We start from the raw sequence: 21,948 nt of genomic DNA, 5'->3' as shown, positions 1-21,948 counted from the left end.
GTTATAATGATAACAAATAAAATAATAATAATAATAATGAAAGACATATAGCGCAGCACCCCCTTCTCAGATGTGGCTTTATGTCCTTTACAATGAAAATATACAAAACTTAAGGATATGTGACATAAAAGTATGGAAAAAAAGTAACACAGACAAATCAATTATTATTCGCATCACATAGGCCCAAATTCACAGCAAAAAAATAAAAAACATCAATTCACCAGTCAAAATTATACACCAAAGAAACCAGACATCACAAACATTAACACAAAAACACACACACAAATATATACAATCAACATGAAGAGAACATCAGCAATCAGATCAAAGCAGACCATATCTTGATGGAAAAGCTTTACTGGAAGTTTAAAAGCGTTTGAAAAGAAATGTTTTGAGTGCTCAATGAATGCAGGTGTTGGGGTGTGACGAAAGTGTTGGTGGTAGTGCAATTTCATGTTTGTGTGCGGTAAAGGGACAATTGAACGTTCATCGTAAGTTTTTGCGCAGCCGAATCTTTGAAGAAATCAAGAGGTGTGCACTTGTCCACGCGAAAGACCGAGGGAGTTTGTATTTGTATTCGTTGCTTCGATATGGGGAGCCCATTGAAGGGGAGCGAGAGAGGGCCAGTGATGTTGCATTGATGTTTCTAAGCTTGAACGTGAGTAGGGCTGAACGTCTAGCACAACATTTTTTTGGTATATTTCAATCAAAATGCTTGTTTTTATCGTTATTGTCGTCATCATTTGTTTTTAGGGAAAGGTGAGAGGAGCTTGCCAACAACTTTGTGCGGTCACTTGCTGCGGAACAAAAGCACAGGAACGAATGAAGGTGGGGGGCTTCTTAGGGGTACCGCTTGCCATCGATCAGTCCGTTATTGTGGTGGAAGGATACGTGAACTGGGTTTACGGAAGACTTTTGCACTGTTTTTGGACATTATCGCAGGCCATATTTGTCAAATTCTTCTGATGTCTTAGGAAGCAGAATGACCCACCCTTGTGTTTGTAGTGATCCTCGAGGAAGGCATAACTTTCATTGTCATTAAAAAACTAATTTTAGTGGGAAGGAAATAGCCAACACTTATACATTGTTTACAAAGGAATGCGAAAGAAACAAACAGTTAAAACTACAATTGCTCTGGGCAAATTTGAAAAAAAGTGCAAGTCCTTCTGTCTGAGAATTTAAAAACATAAGCAAGCCTTTTCTATGCCTCTAGTCATATTTCTTTGAAATTTTTTTCAAAAACATTATTTTGGAAAATGAGGAGACTGAATAATACATTCCATAATGCATTGTGATGATTGAGGTACCTTTTATTGTTTAATTTAGTCTCCTGGTTGAATGTAAGCTTCCAAAATAAACCATTACTGGGCAGAATATAAATTACTATTTAAACTTAAAACTGTTCAAATGACTGCTGGTGTTCAGTTTCAAGCATTAAGATTAAAAACTGTAATGGATATGTACAAAAGGAATGATAATGTGCCTGAAATGCTGTAGAAGTCAATCCTTGCGTGAAATAATTCATGTGCCCTTCCCAGAAGTGCACTCATTTTTAATCTCATTCACATCTTGACCTGAACTTGACTCTTCTCTCTTAATCCAACTTAATTGTGTGGCAACGTATTTTTCGAGAAATGAACTAAAAGTTTGTTTAAATATAACACACACACACACACACACACACACACACACCAACCCACACACACACACACACATGCAGGCAACACACACACGCGAACGCTTGCAGCACGCACGTGCTCATACATACACAATACATGTATGCCCGTAAACATGCATGCATGCACATGTTTCCATGAGTGTGTGTGTGTGTCTGTACATGTACTTAAAATCATTCCAAAACCTGCTGGTTTGGCCTACACTGCAAGCATGACAGATTATGAGTGGTTGTCACAACTTGAAGGACTGTGTACATAGGCTACCTTTCTAATGGTACCAAACTATTTATTTTTCAATTTCAGAGACCAAAGCGAGGTAGCTGTGGTGTACATGAGGACTGGTTACGGGGAAATTTCCTATACGTCTGAAAATGCAAGTGGTTCCTTTATGTACCTCCAATATCAAAGACCAGCTACATAATTACACAGGGAAGAATGTGACTGATGAATGGAGGTGGACAATCGGAAATGTCTCCTGACAATTCTTTCTCTCTCAGTCTCATGTCTTTATCAGTAGTAAAGGTTACCTTATTAGGATAATTATCATTATTAACATTATGATAACTAGGTTATTATTTTTGTTGTTCTATCAATAGCAAAGACTCACATTATCCAGAGGAACCCAATATCTTTACAGAACATGGGGTTTCAAAAATCTGTATTCAAGATAAGTACGGTTTAAAAACCCACTAATATGGGAATACAGTTTACATAAATTAAAAAAAAAAAAAACCCCCATCAAAACAACAGCAAGATTGATAGAAGAAACAATGAAATACAGTTTTGCAAAAGAAGAGAAAAGGAAAACCATTCATATATATAGCAAAAGTTGAATGACTTGGTTTTTATTGATGTCTGAGTTCTGTTCATTGCAGTTGTGGAGATGATGACTATGGTTTAGAACCTAAACTGACAGATGAATTTGGAGTATGTTTGAAGTTATGTAAACCCTGGTTATCAGTTGGTCTGTCTGCGTGTCTGAGGTACGTTACTTATTTTTGTTTTATAGTTTTCTCCCTTTTCAGCACTGGTCAGCAACAGCATAAAAACATCTCTCTCTTCCTCTCTCTCTCACCTTCTTACCTATGCTTTTTCTCCAGGACTGGTCAGCCCGGCTTCTGATGGAGCGGTCAAGGTCCATCAAATGTCCGACAGTCCGGTCACAGCTGAGCGGCTCCAAGAAAGTGCAGCAGGAGCTGGCCCGGCCAGGAGCCGTGGAGCGCTTCATTCAGGACCCGGCGGCCGTGCACAGGATACGGCAGACCTTTGCTGGACTCTACAGTCTGGACAAGGTCTGTGTGTGTGTGTGTGTGTGTGTGTGTGTGTGTGTGTGTGTGTGTGTGTGTGTGTGTGTGTGTGTGTGTGTGTGTTAGGCCATTTTGGTAAGTAAACAGAAGTGCAGTTGTTGTTTTTTAATCTGAAAACTTAACAGTTACAGCATACGATGCAATATTTTCCATGCACACTGGTACTGGTGACTGTTTTTCACAGTACTATAAACCGATACGAATATGAATTGCAGTACTGACCTTGGCACCGGGCTGTCCTTGGTGAACTATTGGTGGATAACAGAACTGCTTCAGTCTGGGAAGATTGTCCTTTTTCACATTCGAAGACTGAAGGAGAAGAAGATGATATTCATTCGATACAAAATCTTGCTGCAGATCGTGAACGTTCGTAGACATAGATCTGCAGTTCAAAGGTAAAAATTTGGAATTGCATTTACAATCCATACTTTGAAATAAACAACAATACTGATGGTCAAATACAAAACATACAATGTGTGAGAGACCACCAAAAAATTTAAATAGGTTATAACAGAAAAAAGAGAAACCCAAGAATCACTGTCCACCAACAACAATCAAATATTGAAATAGGAAACTAGCAATAATAATGTGTTAGTTCAGACAACACCGGAAAATACACCTGAGATACACAGAAAGTAATCTTGAGTCAACACAGTAATTACGACTGAGATCTCACGATGAAGAAAAGACCAATACTGGCTCAATATCGCTATAGTTTATATATATATATATATATATATATATATATATATATATATATATATATATATATAGATATCAGCACCATCGTTGTAGCACATCAAACATGTTACATGTTGCACCATTTGTCAGAGGCACCAAAGAAACGAGGATGACAGGGTCTGCCACAGTGCCAGGCTGTGACCTCCGGCTGCTGTACTGCTCTCGCTGTTTTCATCGGCTTAGTCCAGAACAGCCACCGCATGGGGCGCCTCAGGTTTGCCGCCAGGATGCTAGAACCCTTCTCAGTGGAATGAATGCAGTCCTTGACATGGTTCATTTTCAGCTGCTCATTTGACACAAAAGATACACGGCTCAGTTCGAATATCTTTTTGCAGAACAATGCATTTAACAGTTGTTTTACACTCAGTTCATTATTCCTTACACCAGGGACCTTGCTCATTACAATTTTAGAGTTAGAAAAAGAGCAATGGGTTTTTTTTTCTTCTTCTCTTTTTGTCGCCGAGCACGACCAGCAACGTAAACCATCAAAGTCAAAAGTCAAAGACGTTACTGAAGCTGACTTTCTCTGCAATGACGTGATTTCTTCTTTGAGAACATCAGGCCTGTGAACTCAGTTTGGCGGGTTTTTTTTTTCTTTCTTTCTTTTTATGTGGTTGCTGTTGGCCCTGCTGTTGTTCCAGCCGGGTGTGGTTTAGGGGGAGTCCGTCCGGCTTCTTGTGCGTAGGTGGCATTGCACACGGGGTCTGTTTGAGTGTAGGTATTATGTGTTGTGTCAGTATTATAAAGTACCACTTTTAGCTTTGTCACCCTTTCGATCAGTCGCGCTTGGTTTATCATATTTTCTTCCATTGACGCGATGCGCTGGCATAAGGTCAGAATTATGGAACTTAATTTACTAACCTCATCGTGCAAGCTGGAGATTTCGTCGTGATCATCCTTGATTTCTTCTGGTTGGCTGTCAATAGTGTCATCAGAGGTGGTAACGGAGGGCTTGCCGGTGGGACTGGTGGCCTCTTCCGTCTACTCAGTTCATGTGCCTTCATCTGCTGTCATTTCTGCTGGATAATCTTCAGGAATATCTTCTTCTGCAGTCGCACAGGTACAGGAACTGAATCGTTTCCTCTGTGATCTTGTCGTTCGCGTCATCACAGTAGTTTTTGACAAAGATTAGCAGATGATTTCTTGTCCGTTGACTGTATCCGCCATCTTGGTGACGTATCCTCGCGCGTGCATTTGTGTGTGTGTGTGTGTGTGTGTGTGTGTGTGTGTGTGTGTGTGTGTGTACGCGCACATGTCTATGTGTGTGTGTTTGTGTATGTCTTTCTGTGTGTGCGTTCGTGCGCGTACGCGTATGTTTCTCTCTAGAAGTGGAATCTAGCCTTCTAGGGCCATGCAGAGGAAGATGTATGTCTTCTAAACGTCTTTTATGTCCAGGGCTGTGAAGGTGATGAAGCAGTGAAGATGGCCATCGAGTCCCCGGACAAGTTCGTCTTGAAGCCACAGAGGGAGGGAGGAGGTGAGTGCTCTGATGATTGCATGTCCCTGGTTCCTTGTCTAACATTGTTGTTTCGGTATGATTTCTGAAGGGTAGGCTAAGTGACGTGCGCAACAGCCGAGTGATTGAAGCAAAGGACTTTCGATTGGAGGGTCCTTGGTTCATCAGAGGGTCCTTGATTCAATTCTCTGTCGCGGTACCTATTTGGTTAAGGATGGATATTTTTCCGATCTCCCAGGTCAACAGATGTGCAAAAATGCCAGTGCCTGAACACCCTTCGCTTGCAAAAGATCAAAATATAACGCTCTCGCAATGTATATCAACGTTTGGTGGCTTATGGGAACAAACATACATCTAGCATACACACCCTGGAGAACCATAGGCCTCTGTGGCAACACAGCGGGGTATGAAGGGTCTTACGAAAAAAGGTCCACTTGCGCATAGGGGTGAACATGGCAGCTTGCAGCCCAAGAACGCAGAAAAAGAAGTGGAAGTCAGCGAACACGTGCTAATCCATACACGCTACAGCATCACTGGAGAAAGAAGAGCGGGGAAGTTAGGACATGTGATTCCAGTTAACTATTCACTGTTGTATTTCGCTCAGGAGACAGCTTAAGCTATGAATGATGTACATGTAAGAGTAATCCAGAAAGTGACACTGCGTTGCAGGTACATTCATGTCCATTGACAATGCTACGGTGTATAGTACAATATTATTCTTTTAGTCTTCAGTTAAATTTCAGTTGCTGTGAAATCTCAGCATACCATTTATGTGTTGCAGTGAGTATAAGTCTGTATGTTCGGCGTAATTAGTGTACTTTTATGATATCCACATACAAAAACAAGTGGAACACAAACATTCGTTGAAGTATATGCGTGGTCATGCCTGCTATACCTTGGCATATAAAATACACAAAAAGCACATAAGCGCGCGACCACACACTCATATACACACGCTGTGGTGATGGCTTCTTCATTTTTATTGCATGATTTCATTATTTTTATATCCGAACGTCTCGTCAGCTGTTCATGCAGACCTACATGCACGTGAGTGATCAGTGTGTATGGTGCCTTGATCCGTTTTCTTACATTATTTGAAAGTGTGTGCGTGCTTGCGTGCGTGCGTGCGTGCGTGCGTGCGTGTGTGTGTGTGTGTGTGTGTGTCCTCGTTACAGGCAATAATCTCTTTGGGGAAGAGATGAAGAGCATGCTGGAGAGAAGGGGGACCACTCAGGAGCGAGAGGCCTTTATTCTGATGGAGAGGTTGTTCCCCTTGCCGAAAAAGAATTACATGATAATGGGATTGACACCGCTGGTTTTATCGGACACAGTCAGTGAACTGGGGGTGTTCGGTGTCCACATTGGGTAAGATGGAAAGGCCTGTTCTGTTCACCCTCAACCCCATTCAATACCCAACCTTCACTTTGCTGTGGAAAGAAAATAATAGAATAGTCTTTTCTTACCAAGTGTACAGGGATTTCTGGTAATATTGAGGGGGAGGGGGGAACAACACATAAAAAGTACACACATGAATTTAAAATCACTCAAATACGTAGGAATTGTGTGTGTGTGTGTGTGTGTGTGTGTGTGTGTGTGTGTGTGTGTGTGTGTGTGAGAGAGAGAGAGAGAGAGAGAGAGAGTGAGAGACGGAGAGAGATATGTTTATGCATATACAACACCCAATGTATAAAACTGCCTATTTCATGAAATGAGCAAATATGCCCATTTCATGAAATGGGCTATGTCATGTATGAGTTTTAAAATAGTATTCGCATTGCTATTGCTTAAGACGGATGTATTTTCGACAACTGCAAACTTCTCTTTATTGCAGGATGTCGCGTGCAATTTTTCAAATAAAAGTTATGGCCAACTCTCTCACGCTGTCTCACCTTTATCCAAACAAAAGCCTTGAATAAACAGATACAAAACATTTACTCCAAATACTTTTAACAAATCAGACACGATACAATGCTTAACAATTAGACACCACAAAGAAAAGTCTGTTCGTTTTCCTCTTCCACATGAGGAACACCCACAATTTTCCCTTCGTCACCCTCTTCTGTGACAGTTTGTCTTTTTTCCGGTAATACTCAGCTTAGGTGGGGAGGGGTGGGGGGGGTGGGGTGGGGGGATAGAAACTGGCACCACACAGTTTGCAGTTCGTTGTCCTGGAAGGTGGAGTCTGGTGTTGCACTTGGGGAAACACGTCCACCAGCGACGCTCGAGCTCCCCAGGCGGAAGACGGCCACTCAGACAGCGGGGATGAAGTCGGGTCTCCACACAGGGAGAATGGAGTTCCTTAGACAAAAACCTAGAATCTGCGGCTAAGTTCTAGTGAATTATCCACGATTTTGGTAGAATTCCGCCGTCGCACACCATCTCGGGGCGGAAGGGGAATCACAACAGCACTACGTTACATTATGGACAGTACTCATTCACTCCCCTTAAATCCCATCATGGTTTACTGGCAAAGCAATCTGAACAAATTAAACGGTTTTCCAGTCTTTCTACGAAATATTAATTCCCGAAGTAGTTTACAAATCCACTGAAAATAATTTCACAAACAACTGTAAGCTAGACTTGTACTTCACTGTTTCCACATCCAGAACTGGGAGAAATAGACTGAGTAATTCTAGCACATCAAACAGAATACGCGAGGTAATTTGACATTGTAAATTTAGAGTGAAAGTAATACCGAATTAGAGAATAATCAAACACTCGAGCAAAAAACCACGTGTCAGTTTCAAGCAAACTGGTAACGTTCCATACTAGAAAATAACTGTCTACGACGAAAATGAGAGACTAAGCACATGTAACGTCAGACAGTAAAATTTCAGGTAACACATGAAGAGCAAAAGCGACTAATAATACAGGTACGTATATTTTCGGACGGCTGTACAACAAATACTACAAACTGCAAGATCATTTTACCAATGCAACGACTAAGATAAATGAATGAATACCTCAACGGTTTCTGAGCTCCGGCCAAAATACCGGCTGAGCGTCCCTCTCCATAGGACCATACACTTGTAGACCTGGCCAAGTGTCTTGCTCCACTGACTAATGGTGTTGGTTTTCTAAACGAAGAAAACTTTCCATAACTCAAATCGGAAATCTGCACGTCATGCTTTCCAGTGCAACACGTGCATTCCGTAGACTTCCTTAGCTACATGGAGCACGCGGGAGAGCTACAAGGAGAGGGGTCTACCAAAAGTGGCAGCGTTCACACACACGCACACACAACCCTCCTTGTCCGTGACAACACCCCCCTGATTGAGCACAGACATCTGTCTGCACGGCTACAAAGGGGAAACAATTATTCCGCAGATGCCCGACTCAAATAGTCGGCACCAACATTCAGTCTGCCAGGGATCACTCGAACTGTGAAGGAGTAAGACTGTAAGAGCAAACTCCACCTCAGCAGCCCTTGGTTCGCAACTTTTGCTGTCTGCAAGTACCGCAGAGGTTGATGATCAGTCTCAAGCACAAACTGCTGACCATACAAAAACTGCTGGAATTTGTCTGTAGCCCACACTACTGCTAAGCACTCCTCAATCGTAGAGTAGTGACTTTCAGTTCCAGACAATTTCCTGCTGGCAAACGCGACAGGGTGTAGTATACCTTCCTTCTCCTGCAGGAGCACCGCCCCCAGACCACGGTCTGAGGCGTCAGTTCGTAAGACGAACTGGCAGGACAGATCTGGCAGTTGCAACACTGGCCTAGAAACCAGACGACCCTTCAAAGTTTTGAAGGCCCGATCGCACTCTGGAGTCCAAACAACGTTGTTGGGAGCACCTTTCCTGGTGAGGTCTGTCAAGGGAAGTGCCATGGCAGAGAAATTAGGGATAAACTTACGGTAGTAGCCTACCAGGCCCAAGAAGGCTCGCACTTGCGTCTTAGTCTCAGGAACTGGTGCTTTCATAACTTTCTCCACCTTGTCCATTTCCGGCAGGATTTGACCGTGCCGTACAACATGTCCCAGAAAACTCAGTTCCTCGAACCCAATGAAGCACTTCTTTGGACGGACTGACAGATTTGCTTCCTCCAATCGCTGGAAAACTGCCTCTATAGCGGAGAGATGTTCTTCCCATGTTTCGGACGCAATCATGATGTCGTCCATGAAGTTATGTACATCTTTCATGCCTATGGGATCCAGCAAAGCTCTCATCATCCTTGAGAAAACTGCTGCTGCATTCTTCAAGCCGAAGGGCATCACAGTGAACTGGAACTGTCCACTGGGGGTAGTGAAAGCAGTCATAGGCCGGATGTCTTCTCTGACCGGAATTTGCCAGTAACCTTTGCTGAGGTCCCACTTGCTGAAGTACCGGGCTTTACTTAAAGAGAAAAGATGCTCTACGTCAGGTAGAGGTTCCGCATCAAAGACGGTGACGTTATTCAAACGTCGATAGTCAACGCAGGACCGGATCTTTCCGTCTTTCTTGCGTACGAGAACTACCGGCGCATTATAGGGAGATGCAGCAGGCTCTATCACCCCAAGCGTCTTCATGGTCTCTACCTCTTGCTTGACGATCTCCACTTTGGCATGGGGCAAAGGGTACTGTTTTACTCGCACCAGCTTTGCTGTCTCTACGGTCATGTCAAACTCTGCCAATTTCGTCTGCAACGGTACATCCGTGATGACCTTCTCATGCCGACGAGCAATTGTCAAAACTTCCTCTTTCTGTTTGTCATTCAGACCTGGTCCAAAGTTCAAGTCAGCTATTGTTTCCTCAGCCACCAGACTGGGCACAGGCAACTCTCTGTCAGCGATAGAAGTTGGTTCAGTCTCCTATATGACAGCAACAGCCACCATCGGAACTTCACAAGAAGCAGAGTCCGCCTGTCTTTCCACATACCTCTTCAGCAGATTCGCATGGTACAATTTGTCCTGTCCTCCCATCCGAATCTTATAGTCAGCTTCTCCCTTCCTCTCCAACACCTCGAAGGGACCCTGCCAGCACAGCTGTAATTTGTTATGTCTCGGGGGCAAAAGCAGCAGTACCTTGTCACCAGAGGAGAACGCACGATTCTGAGACTTCCTGTTAAAAACCTCAGCATGTCTCTGAGAAGCTGCAGCCAAATTCCTGCGTGCCAATTCACAGGTTTCCTCGATACGGTTCCTCAAGTCTACTACGTACTCTGCAGTAGTGCGAACTTCTTCAGAAGTATGTTCATCTGTCCACAGCTGGCGCAAGACAGACAAAGGCCCTCGTACTGTTCTTCCGTACAGGAGCTCAAATGGTGAGAACCCCAAACTCTCCTGAGTCGCTTCCCGCTAAGCAAAGAGCAGTGCAGGGATATACCGATCCCATTGCTTTGGTTTCTCCTGAGTAAACTTCCGCAACGCAGTCTTCAGAACGCCGTTGTACCGCTCTACCAGCCCATTTCCTTGAGCATGGTAAGTTGTTGCCAACCCACGGATGGACAACAATCTCTCCATCTGCTTCATTACATCACTCATGAACTGGGTTCCGCGATCAGTTAAAATCTCAGACGGCACACCAACTCGAGTCCAGACCTCCCACAGCGCTTCAGCAACCGTGGTAGCTTCAACGGTCTTAAGAGGAACGGCCTCAGGGTACCGGGTGGCGTAATCCACAACCACCAAGATATAGCGGTTCCCTGACCCTGACGCAGGAGTAATCGGCCCAACAAGGTCAACTGCTACCCGCTCAAATGGAGTGTCGATCAGAGGCATCTTCCCTAGAGGTACCCTCTGAGGTTTTGGAGAGACTTTTTGGCATTGGTCACAGGACGAAACAAATCGGCGAACGTCCGCACACATACCAGGCCAGAAAAACTGTTTCCAAATCCTGTCCAGAGTCTTCTTTCCTCCTTGATGACCCCCCATAGGCGGTTCATGAGCCAGTTTCATTACTCCCTGTCTAAGCCGTGTGGGGACCACAACCTGACTACTCAATCTTCGCCTGACGGTACTCATGGTACAGAATACCCTTCCTCCACCTGAAGGACACCTCGCCTGTACGACCAGAAACCCTAACGTCTCTACGATCGGCTGCCTCCCGCAAAGACTTCAATCCAGGATCACCTGTCTGTAGTTCCTTCAACTGTTCTGGCGTCATGGCCTCGAGACCTGGAGATGCCACCCGCAAAGTAGAAGGTCGCCTCTTCTCTGCTGCCTGAGCACGAGTGACTACAGAGATTTCCTTGGGTGTACCATACACTGGCAAAACTTTTGGATCTTCTAACCGAGCATGATTCCCAACTATGAAATCAACCACTGGAGTCTCCATAACTACAGCCTCAACCTGACCTGTGAAAAACGGACTCTGTCCTAACCACAGCAATAGGATAGCGCCGCTTGATGTCTTTCTCGGCCATAGAAACTTCAAGTTGCCTGCCGGTAAGATGACAATCAGATATGAGACTTCTTCACGACACAGACATGAGACCCTGTATCACGCAGTCCTGGTACTGCCTTGCCTTCGACCACGACCAGACAGTGTGGATCACATTCCTGCTCTCTACATGGCGTGCAGAGAGTAGGCACCTGAACTGATTGCCTGACCTCTGTCCCTTGATGCTGTACTGCGCCCGCCGATTTCCCTTTCCTGGGACAGTCTCTAGCCAAGTGCTTAGGTGACTGACAGATGAAACAAGTCTTAACAGAGGAATTCCCAGACTCGCTCTTAGTTCCACCCACCTTGGACTTATCCTGTCCTGCTGAAGCATTACCACTAAGACCTACCGGCTGAAGAAACTTCCTCCCACCCCTATGAGCCATGAAGTAAACTTCAGCTGATGCGACAGCTTCTTCCAGAGACTGTGGCTGCTTCTCCATCACGTAGGCGGCCATGTCAGCTTGCAAAGATTGTAAGAACTGCTCAAGGAGAATCAATTGTTTCAGATCAGGAATCTTAGATTGCTCATGCCACTGCTTTAAGTTGTCCTGCAACCTGGCACTAAACTGCACAAAAGTTTCATTGTCTTTTCTTTTACAGTTCCTGAAACGACGACGATACGTCTCTGCATTCAATTGGTAACGAGCTAAAAGTTGCTCCTTCAGCTTATCGTAGTCACCCGCGTCAGCGTCGCTCAGGTTGTTGTAGACATCCTCGGCCTTGCCAGTGAGACGGGTAGAAACTTGAGTCGCCCAGGTGCTCTTCTTCCATCCGTACAGAGTAGCGACACGCTCAAACCTCTTCAACCAAGACGAAATGTCACCCTTACTGTCATCGAACTTTGGAAGGTTGGGGCGAAACCCACGGTCGTCGTCAGTGTCAGACTCTCCCTCTACCTGATCCATCACCATACTGTTGCCATAATTCTTCCCTTTCTTCTCCCTCTGCAGAACCTCAAGCCGGAGGGAATGCTCTTCGCGCTGTTGTTGGTGTTGCTCCTCCTCCCATTCCAGCTGCCTTTGATGAGCCCTTTCCTCTCCCTTTTCTCTGCAGCCTCATCCTCCTTAAGCATTTGACTAGCAACAAACTCAGCAACTTGCTCCCTTGGAACCTCTAACTCAGCAGTGAAACTGCGCCACCGTGAAATACGATCCTGCCTACTTTCTGCCATGACGTTAAGCTTGCGGCCAGAACGAAGTTCCATGCAATCAATGAATGACTAATACCATACACTAAAGAATGAAGTAATGTACAAATATATACTAACTGGTAACCTACCGACCCAAGTCCACTCCAGACACCTACACCTACCTGTCAATTCATTACGATAATGTAATTAAGATTGGGAGATGGGAGCGAGTAGTGAACGAGGATAGTGGCCAGTGACAAAAATGAATTCAGATACTACTATCCAAGAAAGGATCCTGGCAGGCTCGCCAATTGTCGCGTGCAACTTTTCAAATAAAAGTTATGGCCAACTCTCTCACGCTGTCTCACCTTTATCCAAACAAAAGCCTTGAATAAACAGATACAAAACATTTACTCCAAATACTTTTAACAAATCAGACACGATACAATGCTTAATTAGACACCACAAAGAAAAGTCTGTCCGTTTTCCTCTTCCACATGAGGAACACCCACAATTTTCCCTTCGTCACCCTCGACAGTTTGTCTTTTTTTCCAGTAATGCTCAGCTTAGGTGGGGGTGGGGGGGTGGGGTGGGGGGATAGAAACTGGCACCACACAGTTTGCAGTTCGTTGTCCTGGAAGGTGGAGTCTGGTGTTGCACTTGGGGAAACACGTCCACCAGCGACGCTCGAGCTCCCCAGGCGGAAGACGGCCACTCAGACAGCGGGGATGAAGTCGGGTCTCCACACAGGGAGAATGGAGTTCCTTAGACAAAAACCTAGAATCTGCGGCTAAGTTCTAGTGAATTATCCACGATTTTGGTAGGATTCCGCCGTCGCACACCATCTCGGGGCGGAAGGGGAATCACAATAGCACTACGTTACATTATGGACAGTACTCATTCACTCCCCTTAAATCCCATCATGGTTTACTGGCAAAGCAATCTGAACAAATTAAACGGTTTTCCAGTCTTTCTACGAAATATTAATTCCCGAAGTAGTTTACAAATCCACTGAAAATAATTGCACAAACAACTGTAAGCTAGACATGTACTTCACTGTTTCCACATCCAGAACTGGGAGAAATAGACTGAGTAATTCTAGCACATCAAACAGAATACGTAAGGTAATTTGAAATTGTAAATTTAGAGTGAAAGTAATACCGAATTAGAGAATAATCAAACACTCGAGTAAAAAAAACCACGTGTCAGTTTCAAGCAAACTGGTAACGTTCCATACTAGAAAACTGTCTACGACGAAAATGAGAGACTAAGCACATGTAACGTCAGACAGTAAAATTTCAGGTAACACATGAAGAGCAAAGCGACTAATAATACAGGTACGTATATTTTCGGACGGCTGTACAACAAATACTACAAACTGCAAGATCATTTTACCAATGCAACGACTAAGATAAATGAATGAATACCTCAACGGTTTCTGAGCTCCGGCCAAAATACCGGCTGAGCGTCCCTCTCCATAGGACCATACACTTGTAGACCTGGCCAAGTGTCTTGCTCCACTGACTAATGGTGCTGGTTTTCTAAACGAAGAAACCTTTACATAACTCACAAATCGGAAATCTGCACGTCATGCTTTCCAGTGCAACACGTGCATTCCGTAGACTTCCTTAGCTACATGGAGCACGCGGGAGAGCTACAAGGAGAGGGGTCTACCAAAAGTGGCAGCGTTCACACACACGCACACACAACCCTCCTTGTCCGTGACAACACCCCCCTGATTGAGCACAGACATCTGTCTGCACGGCTACAAAGGGGAAACAATTATTCCACAGATGCCCGACTCAAATAGTCGGCACCAACATTCAGTCTGCCAGGGATCACTCGAACTGTGAAGGAGTAAGACTGTAAGAGCAAACTCCACCTCAGCAGCCTTTGGTTCGCAACTTTTGCTGTCTGCAAGTGCCGCAGAGGTTGATGATCAGTCTCGAGCACAAACTGCTGACCATACAAAAACTGCTGGAATTTGTCTGTAGCCCACACTACTGCTAAGCACTCCTTCTCAATCGTAGAGTAGTGACTTTCAGTTCCAGACAATTTCCTGCTGGCAAACGCGACAGGGTGCAGTATACCTTCCTTCTCCTGCAGGAGCACCGCCCCCAGACCACGGTCTGAGGCGTCAGTTCGTAAGACGAACTGGCAGGACAGATCTGGCAGTTGCAACACTGGCCTAGAAACCAGACGACCCTTCAAAGTTTTGAAGGCCCGATCGCACTCTGGAGTCCAAACAACGTTGTTGGGAGCACCTTTCCTGGTGAGGTCCGTCAAGGGAAGTGCCATGGCAGAGAAATTAGGGATAAACTTACGGTAGTAGCCTACCAGGCCCAAGAAGGCTCGCACTTGCGTCTTAGTCTCAGGAACTGGTGGTTTAACTGGTTCCTCTGCTTTTCTTTTCAGCAGGCTATTCAAAGTATGTTTCATAGTGAAGACAGTTCTGCAGTACCTGTGGGTTTTTTTTTTTTTTGTGTGTGTGTTTTTTTTTGTATTTCCATACCAACTACCGTCTTGGCAGCATCCAGTTCAGGTGCATGCTTCCTTATTATAGCCGCTTCAAGCAAAGTTTCCCATGACTGGGATGAATTTGGAGAAATCAGACTTATTTTCATCACATTTGTAAGTCTGTTGGTGGATGATCACTGGTCCGTTGAAGACTTTAATGCGGGTCTTCCTTCAGGCGAAGTTTCTGCCATGATGGTACTGGATTCTTATCAATCAGAAGTACTTCTGGTGGTCAGTACTGCCCTCTGAAGCTGTCTGAAACAGACGCAAACACAGGAAAAAATATAGATTTTACTTTCTTTATGTTAATCCCTATATCATAAGATTGTGCGATAATTTCACATATCAAATAATAAAATAAAGGTTGCTGTTTGATTTACCTTTAATAGATTTAACTCTTCAAGTATTGTCTCTAAACCTTGATCTGTTTTGTCCCTCCCCCAGTTTGCATGTGTGCCCATGGTCAAAATGCAATATCTTTTAGTTTGACTTTCATCTATTTCTGCTAAAATTTTCTTTAGTGTGTTATTCTACATCTGGTTGTTTAGCAGTTACCTGTATATTTACATCTACAACCATTTAGGCAGAGCATTACACCGACGTGGACAAACTGAGCATTTTGTCGTGTTGCATAATTTTGGATGAAACTCTCAAAAGCCATAATTGTTCCGAAACGATTAACATTTTTATAGTTTTATGAGAATAAAAGGTGTTCACAAGTCATTGCGCTTCGTTTTGCTTCTAAATATGTCTACCTATATCCTACTAGGTAGCCTTTACAAAAGACGAGGTGCTGCATTTTGTGAGAATTTTGTCATGAAATCCTCAAAACAGCACTACATTTCATGAACGAAATAATATTTTGATAAATGTATAAGAGCATAAGTTTTTTGCGTGCTATTCTACATCTTCTCCTTTAATAAGTACTTTTTTCTTTGCAACCATTTAGGCAGAGCAGAACACAAACTGAGAATTTTGTCGTGTTGCGTAATCTTTGATGACACTCACAAAAGTGATTACTTTTCCAAAACGATCAACATTTTGATAGTTTTTGAGAATAAAAGTTGTTCACAGGTCCCATGCGCTTCGTTTTGCTTCATAAAGTGTCTTCCTATATCTAACGATTTAGCTTTGACAAAAGAGGACATGCCGAATTTTGTGTGAATGTGTCATGAAATCCTCAAAACGCCACTACATTTCACGAACAAATAATAATTTGATATACTTATAAGAACAAAAGTTGTTTAGTATGCTATTATACATCTTTTTTTGTCAATAATGGTTTTTCTATCTTCAATGGTTTAGGCTTTGGGAGAACAGAGCTTGATCACGGTGCGCGTTCTCGACGCGATAGGGTTGGGTTAGAAATGACGTGATAAGAGGCAGGAAGCTGCCACGTTCACAACATTATCATGATTTTCTGACATCTAGGGACATAGACGATTCCAAAAATATATGATAACACTTGCCACTATAAGTGGTACCAACCCCCTTGATTTGAGGGGTTGGCTGAAGGACTATAGGACTCACATCTGCTGATAACCCATCATCGGCTCCAGGATGTTCAGGACCTTCGATGTCTGCCAATACAGTGTCCGTGAGGGTCTGGGTTCGATTCCCGCTCTCGCCCTTTCTCCAGGTTTGACTGGAAAATCGAACTAGGCGTCTAGTCATTCGGATGAGACGATAAACCGAGGTCCCGTGTGCAGCATGCACATAGCGCACAATAATGATGCTAATAATGATAATAATAATAATAATAAATGAAGACACATAGCGCAGCACCCCCATCTGAGATGTGGCTTACTGTCCTTTACAATGAAATATACAAACTTAAGAATAAGTGACATAAAAGTATGTAAAAAAAAAAATTAAAAAAAAAGCAACACAGACAAATCGATCCCGCATCACATAGGCCCAAATCACAGCAAAAAATAAAAACATCACATTCACCAGTCAAAATATACACCAAAGAACCAGACATCACAAACATTACACAAAAACACACACACAAATACATACAAATCAACATGAAGAGAACATCCAGCAATCAGATCAAAGCAGACATATGTTGATGGAAAAGCTTTACTGGAGTAAAACCGTTTGAAAAGATATGTTTTGAGTGCTCTAATGAATGCAGGTGTTGGGATGTGACGAAAGTGTGGGGGTAGTGAACTCCACAGTTCGTGTGGAGTAAAGGAAAATGAACGTTCATCGTAAGTTTTTGCGCGAATCTTTAGAAATCAAGAGTGTGCACATATCACGTGAAGAACGGAGTTGTCTGGATGGTGAAAAAATAGAAAGTAGATCCAAAAGATAGTTCAAGAATCAGTGAAGAAAGTGAGACAGAGAACTGAGAGTTTGTATTGTAGTCGTGCTTGAATGGGGAGCCACTGAGAAGGGCAGTGATGCATTGATGTTTCTAAGCCTTGAACGTGAGTCAGGGATGAACGTCTAGGACAACATTTTTTGGTATTTTTAATCAAATGCTGTTTTTATCGTCATTGTCGTCATCATTTGTTTTAGGGAAAGTGAGAAGGAGATTGCCAACAACGTGTGCGGTCACTTGCTGCGAACAAAAGCACAGGAAACGAATGAAGGTGACATCACACTGGGTACCGCTGCCATCGACAGTCCGTTTGTGGTGGATACGTGAACTGTGTTTCTGAAGACTTTGCACTGTTTGACATATCGCAGGCCATATTTGTCAAATCTTTTGTTGTCTTGAAGCATAATGACCACTCTTGTGTTTTTATTGCTCCTCGAGGAAGGCTTAACTTTCATTGTCATTAAAACTAATTTTAGTGGGAAGGAAATAGCCAATCACATATAATCACATACTACATGCTTAGCAAAAGGAATGCGTAAACAAACAGTAAACCTACAATGACCTCTTGGGCAAATCCCAAGGCCTTCAGTCTGAGCATAAAACAGCAGCCTTTCTATGCCTCGAGTCATATTTCTTGAAATTTTTCAAAACATATTTTGGATGAGAGACTGAATAAAACATTCCCATAATATACTGTGATTGAGGTACCATTTTATTGTATAATTTTGCTGCTCCTGCATCAATATAACATATACTGGGCAGAAAATTACTATTCTAACTAAAACTGTTCAAATGACTGCTGGCAAGTGTCAAGCATAAGATTAAAATTGTAATAGTTATGTACAAAGGGAATGAAAATGCTGCCATGAAATGACTGTAGAAGCAATCCTTGCCGCTGAATAATTCCATGTGCCCTTCCCAGAAGTGCACTGCGTTTTTAATCTCATTTCACATCTTGAACAGAACTGATCCTCTCTTCAAACCAACTTAAATTGGTGTCGACAAAGTATTTTTTTTTTTTTTTTTTTTTTTTTAGAGAAAATGACTTTGTTAAGTTTACCATGCACACACACACACACACACACACACACACACACACACACACACACACACACACACACACACACACACACACACACACACATGCACACACACATGCACGCACACACACACACGCGCGCGCGCGCACGTGCTCATACATACACAATACATATATGCACGAATAAACACGGACAGCTGAAATGTGGTTATCACAAAGACCCAGTTTCTTTTATCAGCATGAGCCAATAATTTATTTCAATAAAAATACAATGTATTATGATATGAATGCTAATCACTCTCCAAACGGTACTTTGCTCTTTGTTTTGCTGTTTTATTTTATCATTATAATAAAATGGTAATCAGACGAATGTATATTTATGTGTGTATGTTTGTGTATGCGTGTGTGTTTCTGTGTGTAAACACGCGCGTGTATGTACTATATAAGAATAATAATAACTTTATTATCTCCAACTGGAGAAATTTTGTTAGGTGCATTATCACAACATAGACAAGTAAACAACATGGGGACCATAACTGTAAAAGTCAACAACAGATTTTACGAATATTACGAAGACACAAATGTAAAAAATATCACATACACCGTTTCATACATACATCCACACACTGTAGGTGATAACTGGTATTCTTAATGTAAAAACAGAAAGCATTAAGAAACATTATTTTGAATGTAATTATAAGCATAGCCTACTATATTGCACATTGATTATAATAGACAGATAAGATAAACTGCGGAAAACCACAACCAGAAAATCAGCACACACCCGCACCCGCCCACCCCCCACCCACCCCACACACGCGGTTTACTTGATTAAACAAGAGTAATAAACATAAGTTCTCAAATAAAAGCATTTCACATATTCGCTTTTAAAACATTGCGATTAATTATTACAACGTAATTATTAACAGAAATATATTTAGAATATGGACGTTAGCATTAGACATATTCCATTGTACATTCATACTGCATATTGCACATTATTCATCCTACATATTGCACATTCATAATAACCAATTGTCACGATTTTAAGCTCAGTAAACACACACACACACACACACACACACACACACACACACACACACACACACACACACACACAACTGTGTGTGGTTCGTTCGTCGGGATCGACGAGGACCAGCTAGTCATCCTGGGGGTGGGTGCGTTGGGCCAATCCGCGCCCGGAAGGTTCTGACGCAGTGTGGACAGGGGATGGTGGCGGCTGTCGGGGACTTGCTGGCACCGCTTTTCCTGGCCTGTCTGTGTTGCTCTGCTGCAGCGATTCTGTTGGCCTCACAGGATTTGGCGCCTTTGTGGACAGCTGAACGCCACTTTGGTCTGTCCATTGCATTCAGCTCCCATGTGTCGTGGCTGATGTTGAAGGCCTTCAAAGAAGCTTTCAGAGTGTCTTTGAAGCGCTTCTTTTGGCCTCCATGGGAGCGCTTGCCATGTTGGAGTTCGCCATACAGCAGTTTCTTTGGGAGCCGGTGGTCTGGCATGCGAACTACACGGCCTGCCCAGCGCAGATGGGCCTGCATCAAGATGGTGTAGATGCTGGGCAAGTTTGCACGAGTGAGCACCTCTGTGTCAGGAATCTTCTCTTGCCACTTTATGCCGAGAAGTTTTCTGAGGCTGGTGGTGTGGAAATGGTTCAGCTTTTTGGCGTGGCATTTGTAGACCGTCCATGATTCACATCCATTGAGCAGTGTGGTGAGAACTATGGCCTTGTATACTTTGAGCTTCGTCTCCAGGGTGATGCCTCTCCTGTTCCAAACGTTCTTATGGAGTCTGCCGAAGGCAACGCTGGCTTTGGCGAGTCTGGCATTCACCTCGTCGTCGATGACAACTGTGCGAGAGAGTGTACTGCCCAGGTATGTGAACTTGTCCACCGCATTCAGTCGTTGCCCGTTGATGAAGATGTTTGGTTCAACGTAAGGCTTTCCTGGAGCTGGCTGGTGCATCACCTCAGTCTTCTTTGTGCTGATTGCGATGCCAAAGTTGTCACAGGCAGCAAAGAACTTGTCGACGCTGTGTTGCATGTCAGCTTCGGAGGCAGCGTTGAGAGCACAGTCATCAGCAAACAGGGAGTCGTTGACGGTGTCTGTCCTCACCTTGGTTTTTGCTTGAAGCCTCCTGAGGTTGAAGAGTGAGCCATCTGTACGGTACCTGATGCCAATGCCTACGTCAGCGTCTCTGAAGGCATCTGTCAGCATGGCTGAAAACATGAGACTGAACAGGGTGGGAGCAAGAACACACCCTTGCTTGACTCGGTTGGAGACAGGGAATGGTTCTGAAGTCTCTCCGTTGTCTTGGACTCGGGCCAGCATCCCATCGTGTAGTTGCCGTATGATGGTGATGAACTTTCTGGGACATCCGTACTTCGCCATGATTCTCCTTTTTTTTTTCTCAAGGCCTGACTAAGCGCGTTGGGTTATGCTGCTGGTCAGGCATCTGCTTGGCAGATGTGGTGTAGCGTATATGGATTTGTCCGAACGCAGTGACGCCTCCTTGAGCTACTGAAACTGAAACTGAAACTCTCCATAGGCCATCTCTGCTAACAGTATCGAAGGCCTTGGTCAGATCGACATAGGTGGAGTAAAGGTCGGCGTTCTGTTCCTGACACTTCTCCTAGAGCTGCCTGGCAGCAAACACCATGTCGATAGTCCCGCGTTCTTTCCGGAAGCCACACTGGCTCTCTGGTAGGAGACCTTGCTCAAGGTGCGCTATGAGACGGTTGAGTAGCACTCTGAGTCTTGCCTGTGACGAACAGCAGGGATATTCCACCATGGATGTCACAGGCCTGACGATTTCCTTTGCGCTTGTACAGGTGTATGATGGAAGCATCTTTGAAGTCCTGTGGAACTGCCTCATGCTGCCAGATGAGCTGGAATAGCTGATGAAGCTTCTCAGTTAGCGCCATACCACCTTCTTTGTAGACCTCAGCTGGAATGGAGTCTGAGCCAGGGGCTTTGCCATTGGATAGCAGATGGATAGCTTTCTGGGTCTCCTCCAAAGTTGGAATGGCATCCTACGACTCACTGACTGGCACCTGGGGGAGTCGGTCGATGGCTTCATCATTGATGGTGGAAGGGCGGTTCAGTATGCTGTCAAAGTGTTCAGCCCATCTCTCAAGGATCCCGTCCTTGTCAGTGATTAGGGTAGAGCCATCAGCACTGAAGAGTAGAGCAGATCCGGAGGTGGTGGGACCGTAGACTTCTTTCAGGCCGTTATAGAAATTTTTCATGTCGTTCCTGTCTGCAAAGCCCTGGATCTCATCAGCTTTGTTGCTCAACCAGGAATCCTGCATCTGCCGCAACTTCAGCTGGATGGTGCTGCGTGCGCTCTTCAATATGTCTTTCTTTGACTGTGACTTG

General features: G+C 43.9%; 1 protein-coding gene across 1 annotated transcript; it reads left to right on the top strand.

Annotated features, from left to right (window-relative positions):
* The first annotated feature begins 2,761 nt into the window (after positions 1-2,761).
* On the top strand, positions 2,762-17,946 carry LOC143285953 (glutathione synthetase-like). The gene is made up of 4 exons (XM_076593403.1): positions 2,762-2,968; positions 5,120-5,201; positions 6,356-6,545; positions 17,715-17,946. The coding sequence occupies exons 1-4, from the start codon at positions 2,762-2,764 to the stop codon at positions 17,842-17,844; spliced, it is 609 nt and encodes a 202-aa protein (XP_076449518.1). The 3' UTR covers positions 17,845-17,946.
* The last annotated feature ends 4,002 nt before the right edge of the window (positions 17,947-21,948 follow it).

Source organism: Babylonia areolata, chromosome 9 (genome assembly GCF_041734735.1).
Source record: "Babylonia areolata isolate BAREFJ2019XMU chromosome 9, ASM4173473v1, whole genome shotgun sequence".
Taxonomy (NCBI): domain Eukaryota; kingdom Metazoa; phylum Mollusca; class Gastropoda; order Neogastropoda; family Buccinidae; genus Babylonia; species Babylonia areolata.
Note: the sequence above shows the minus strand (reverse complement) of the source record. Positions and strands in the feature narration are given on the sequence as shown.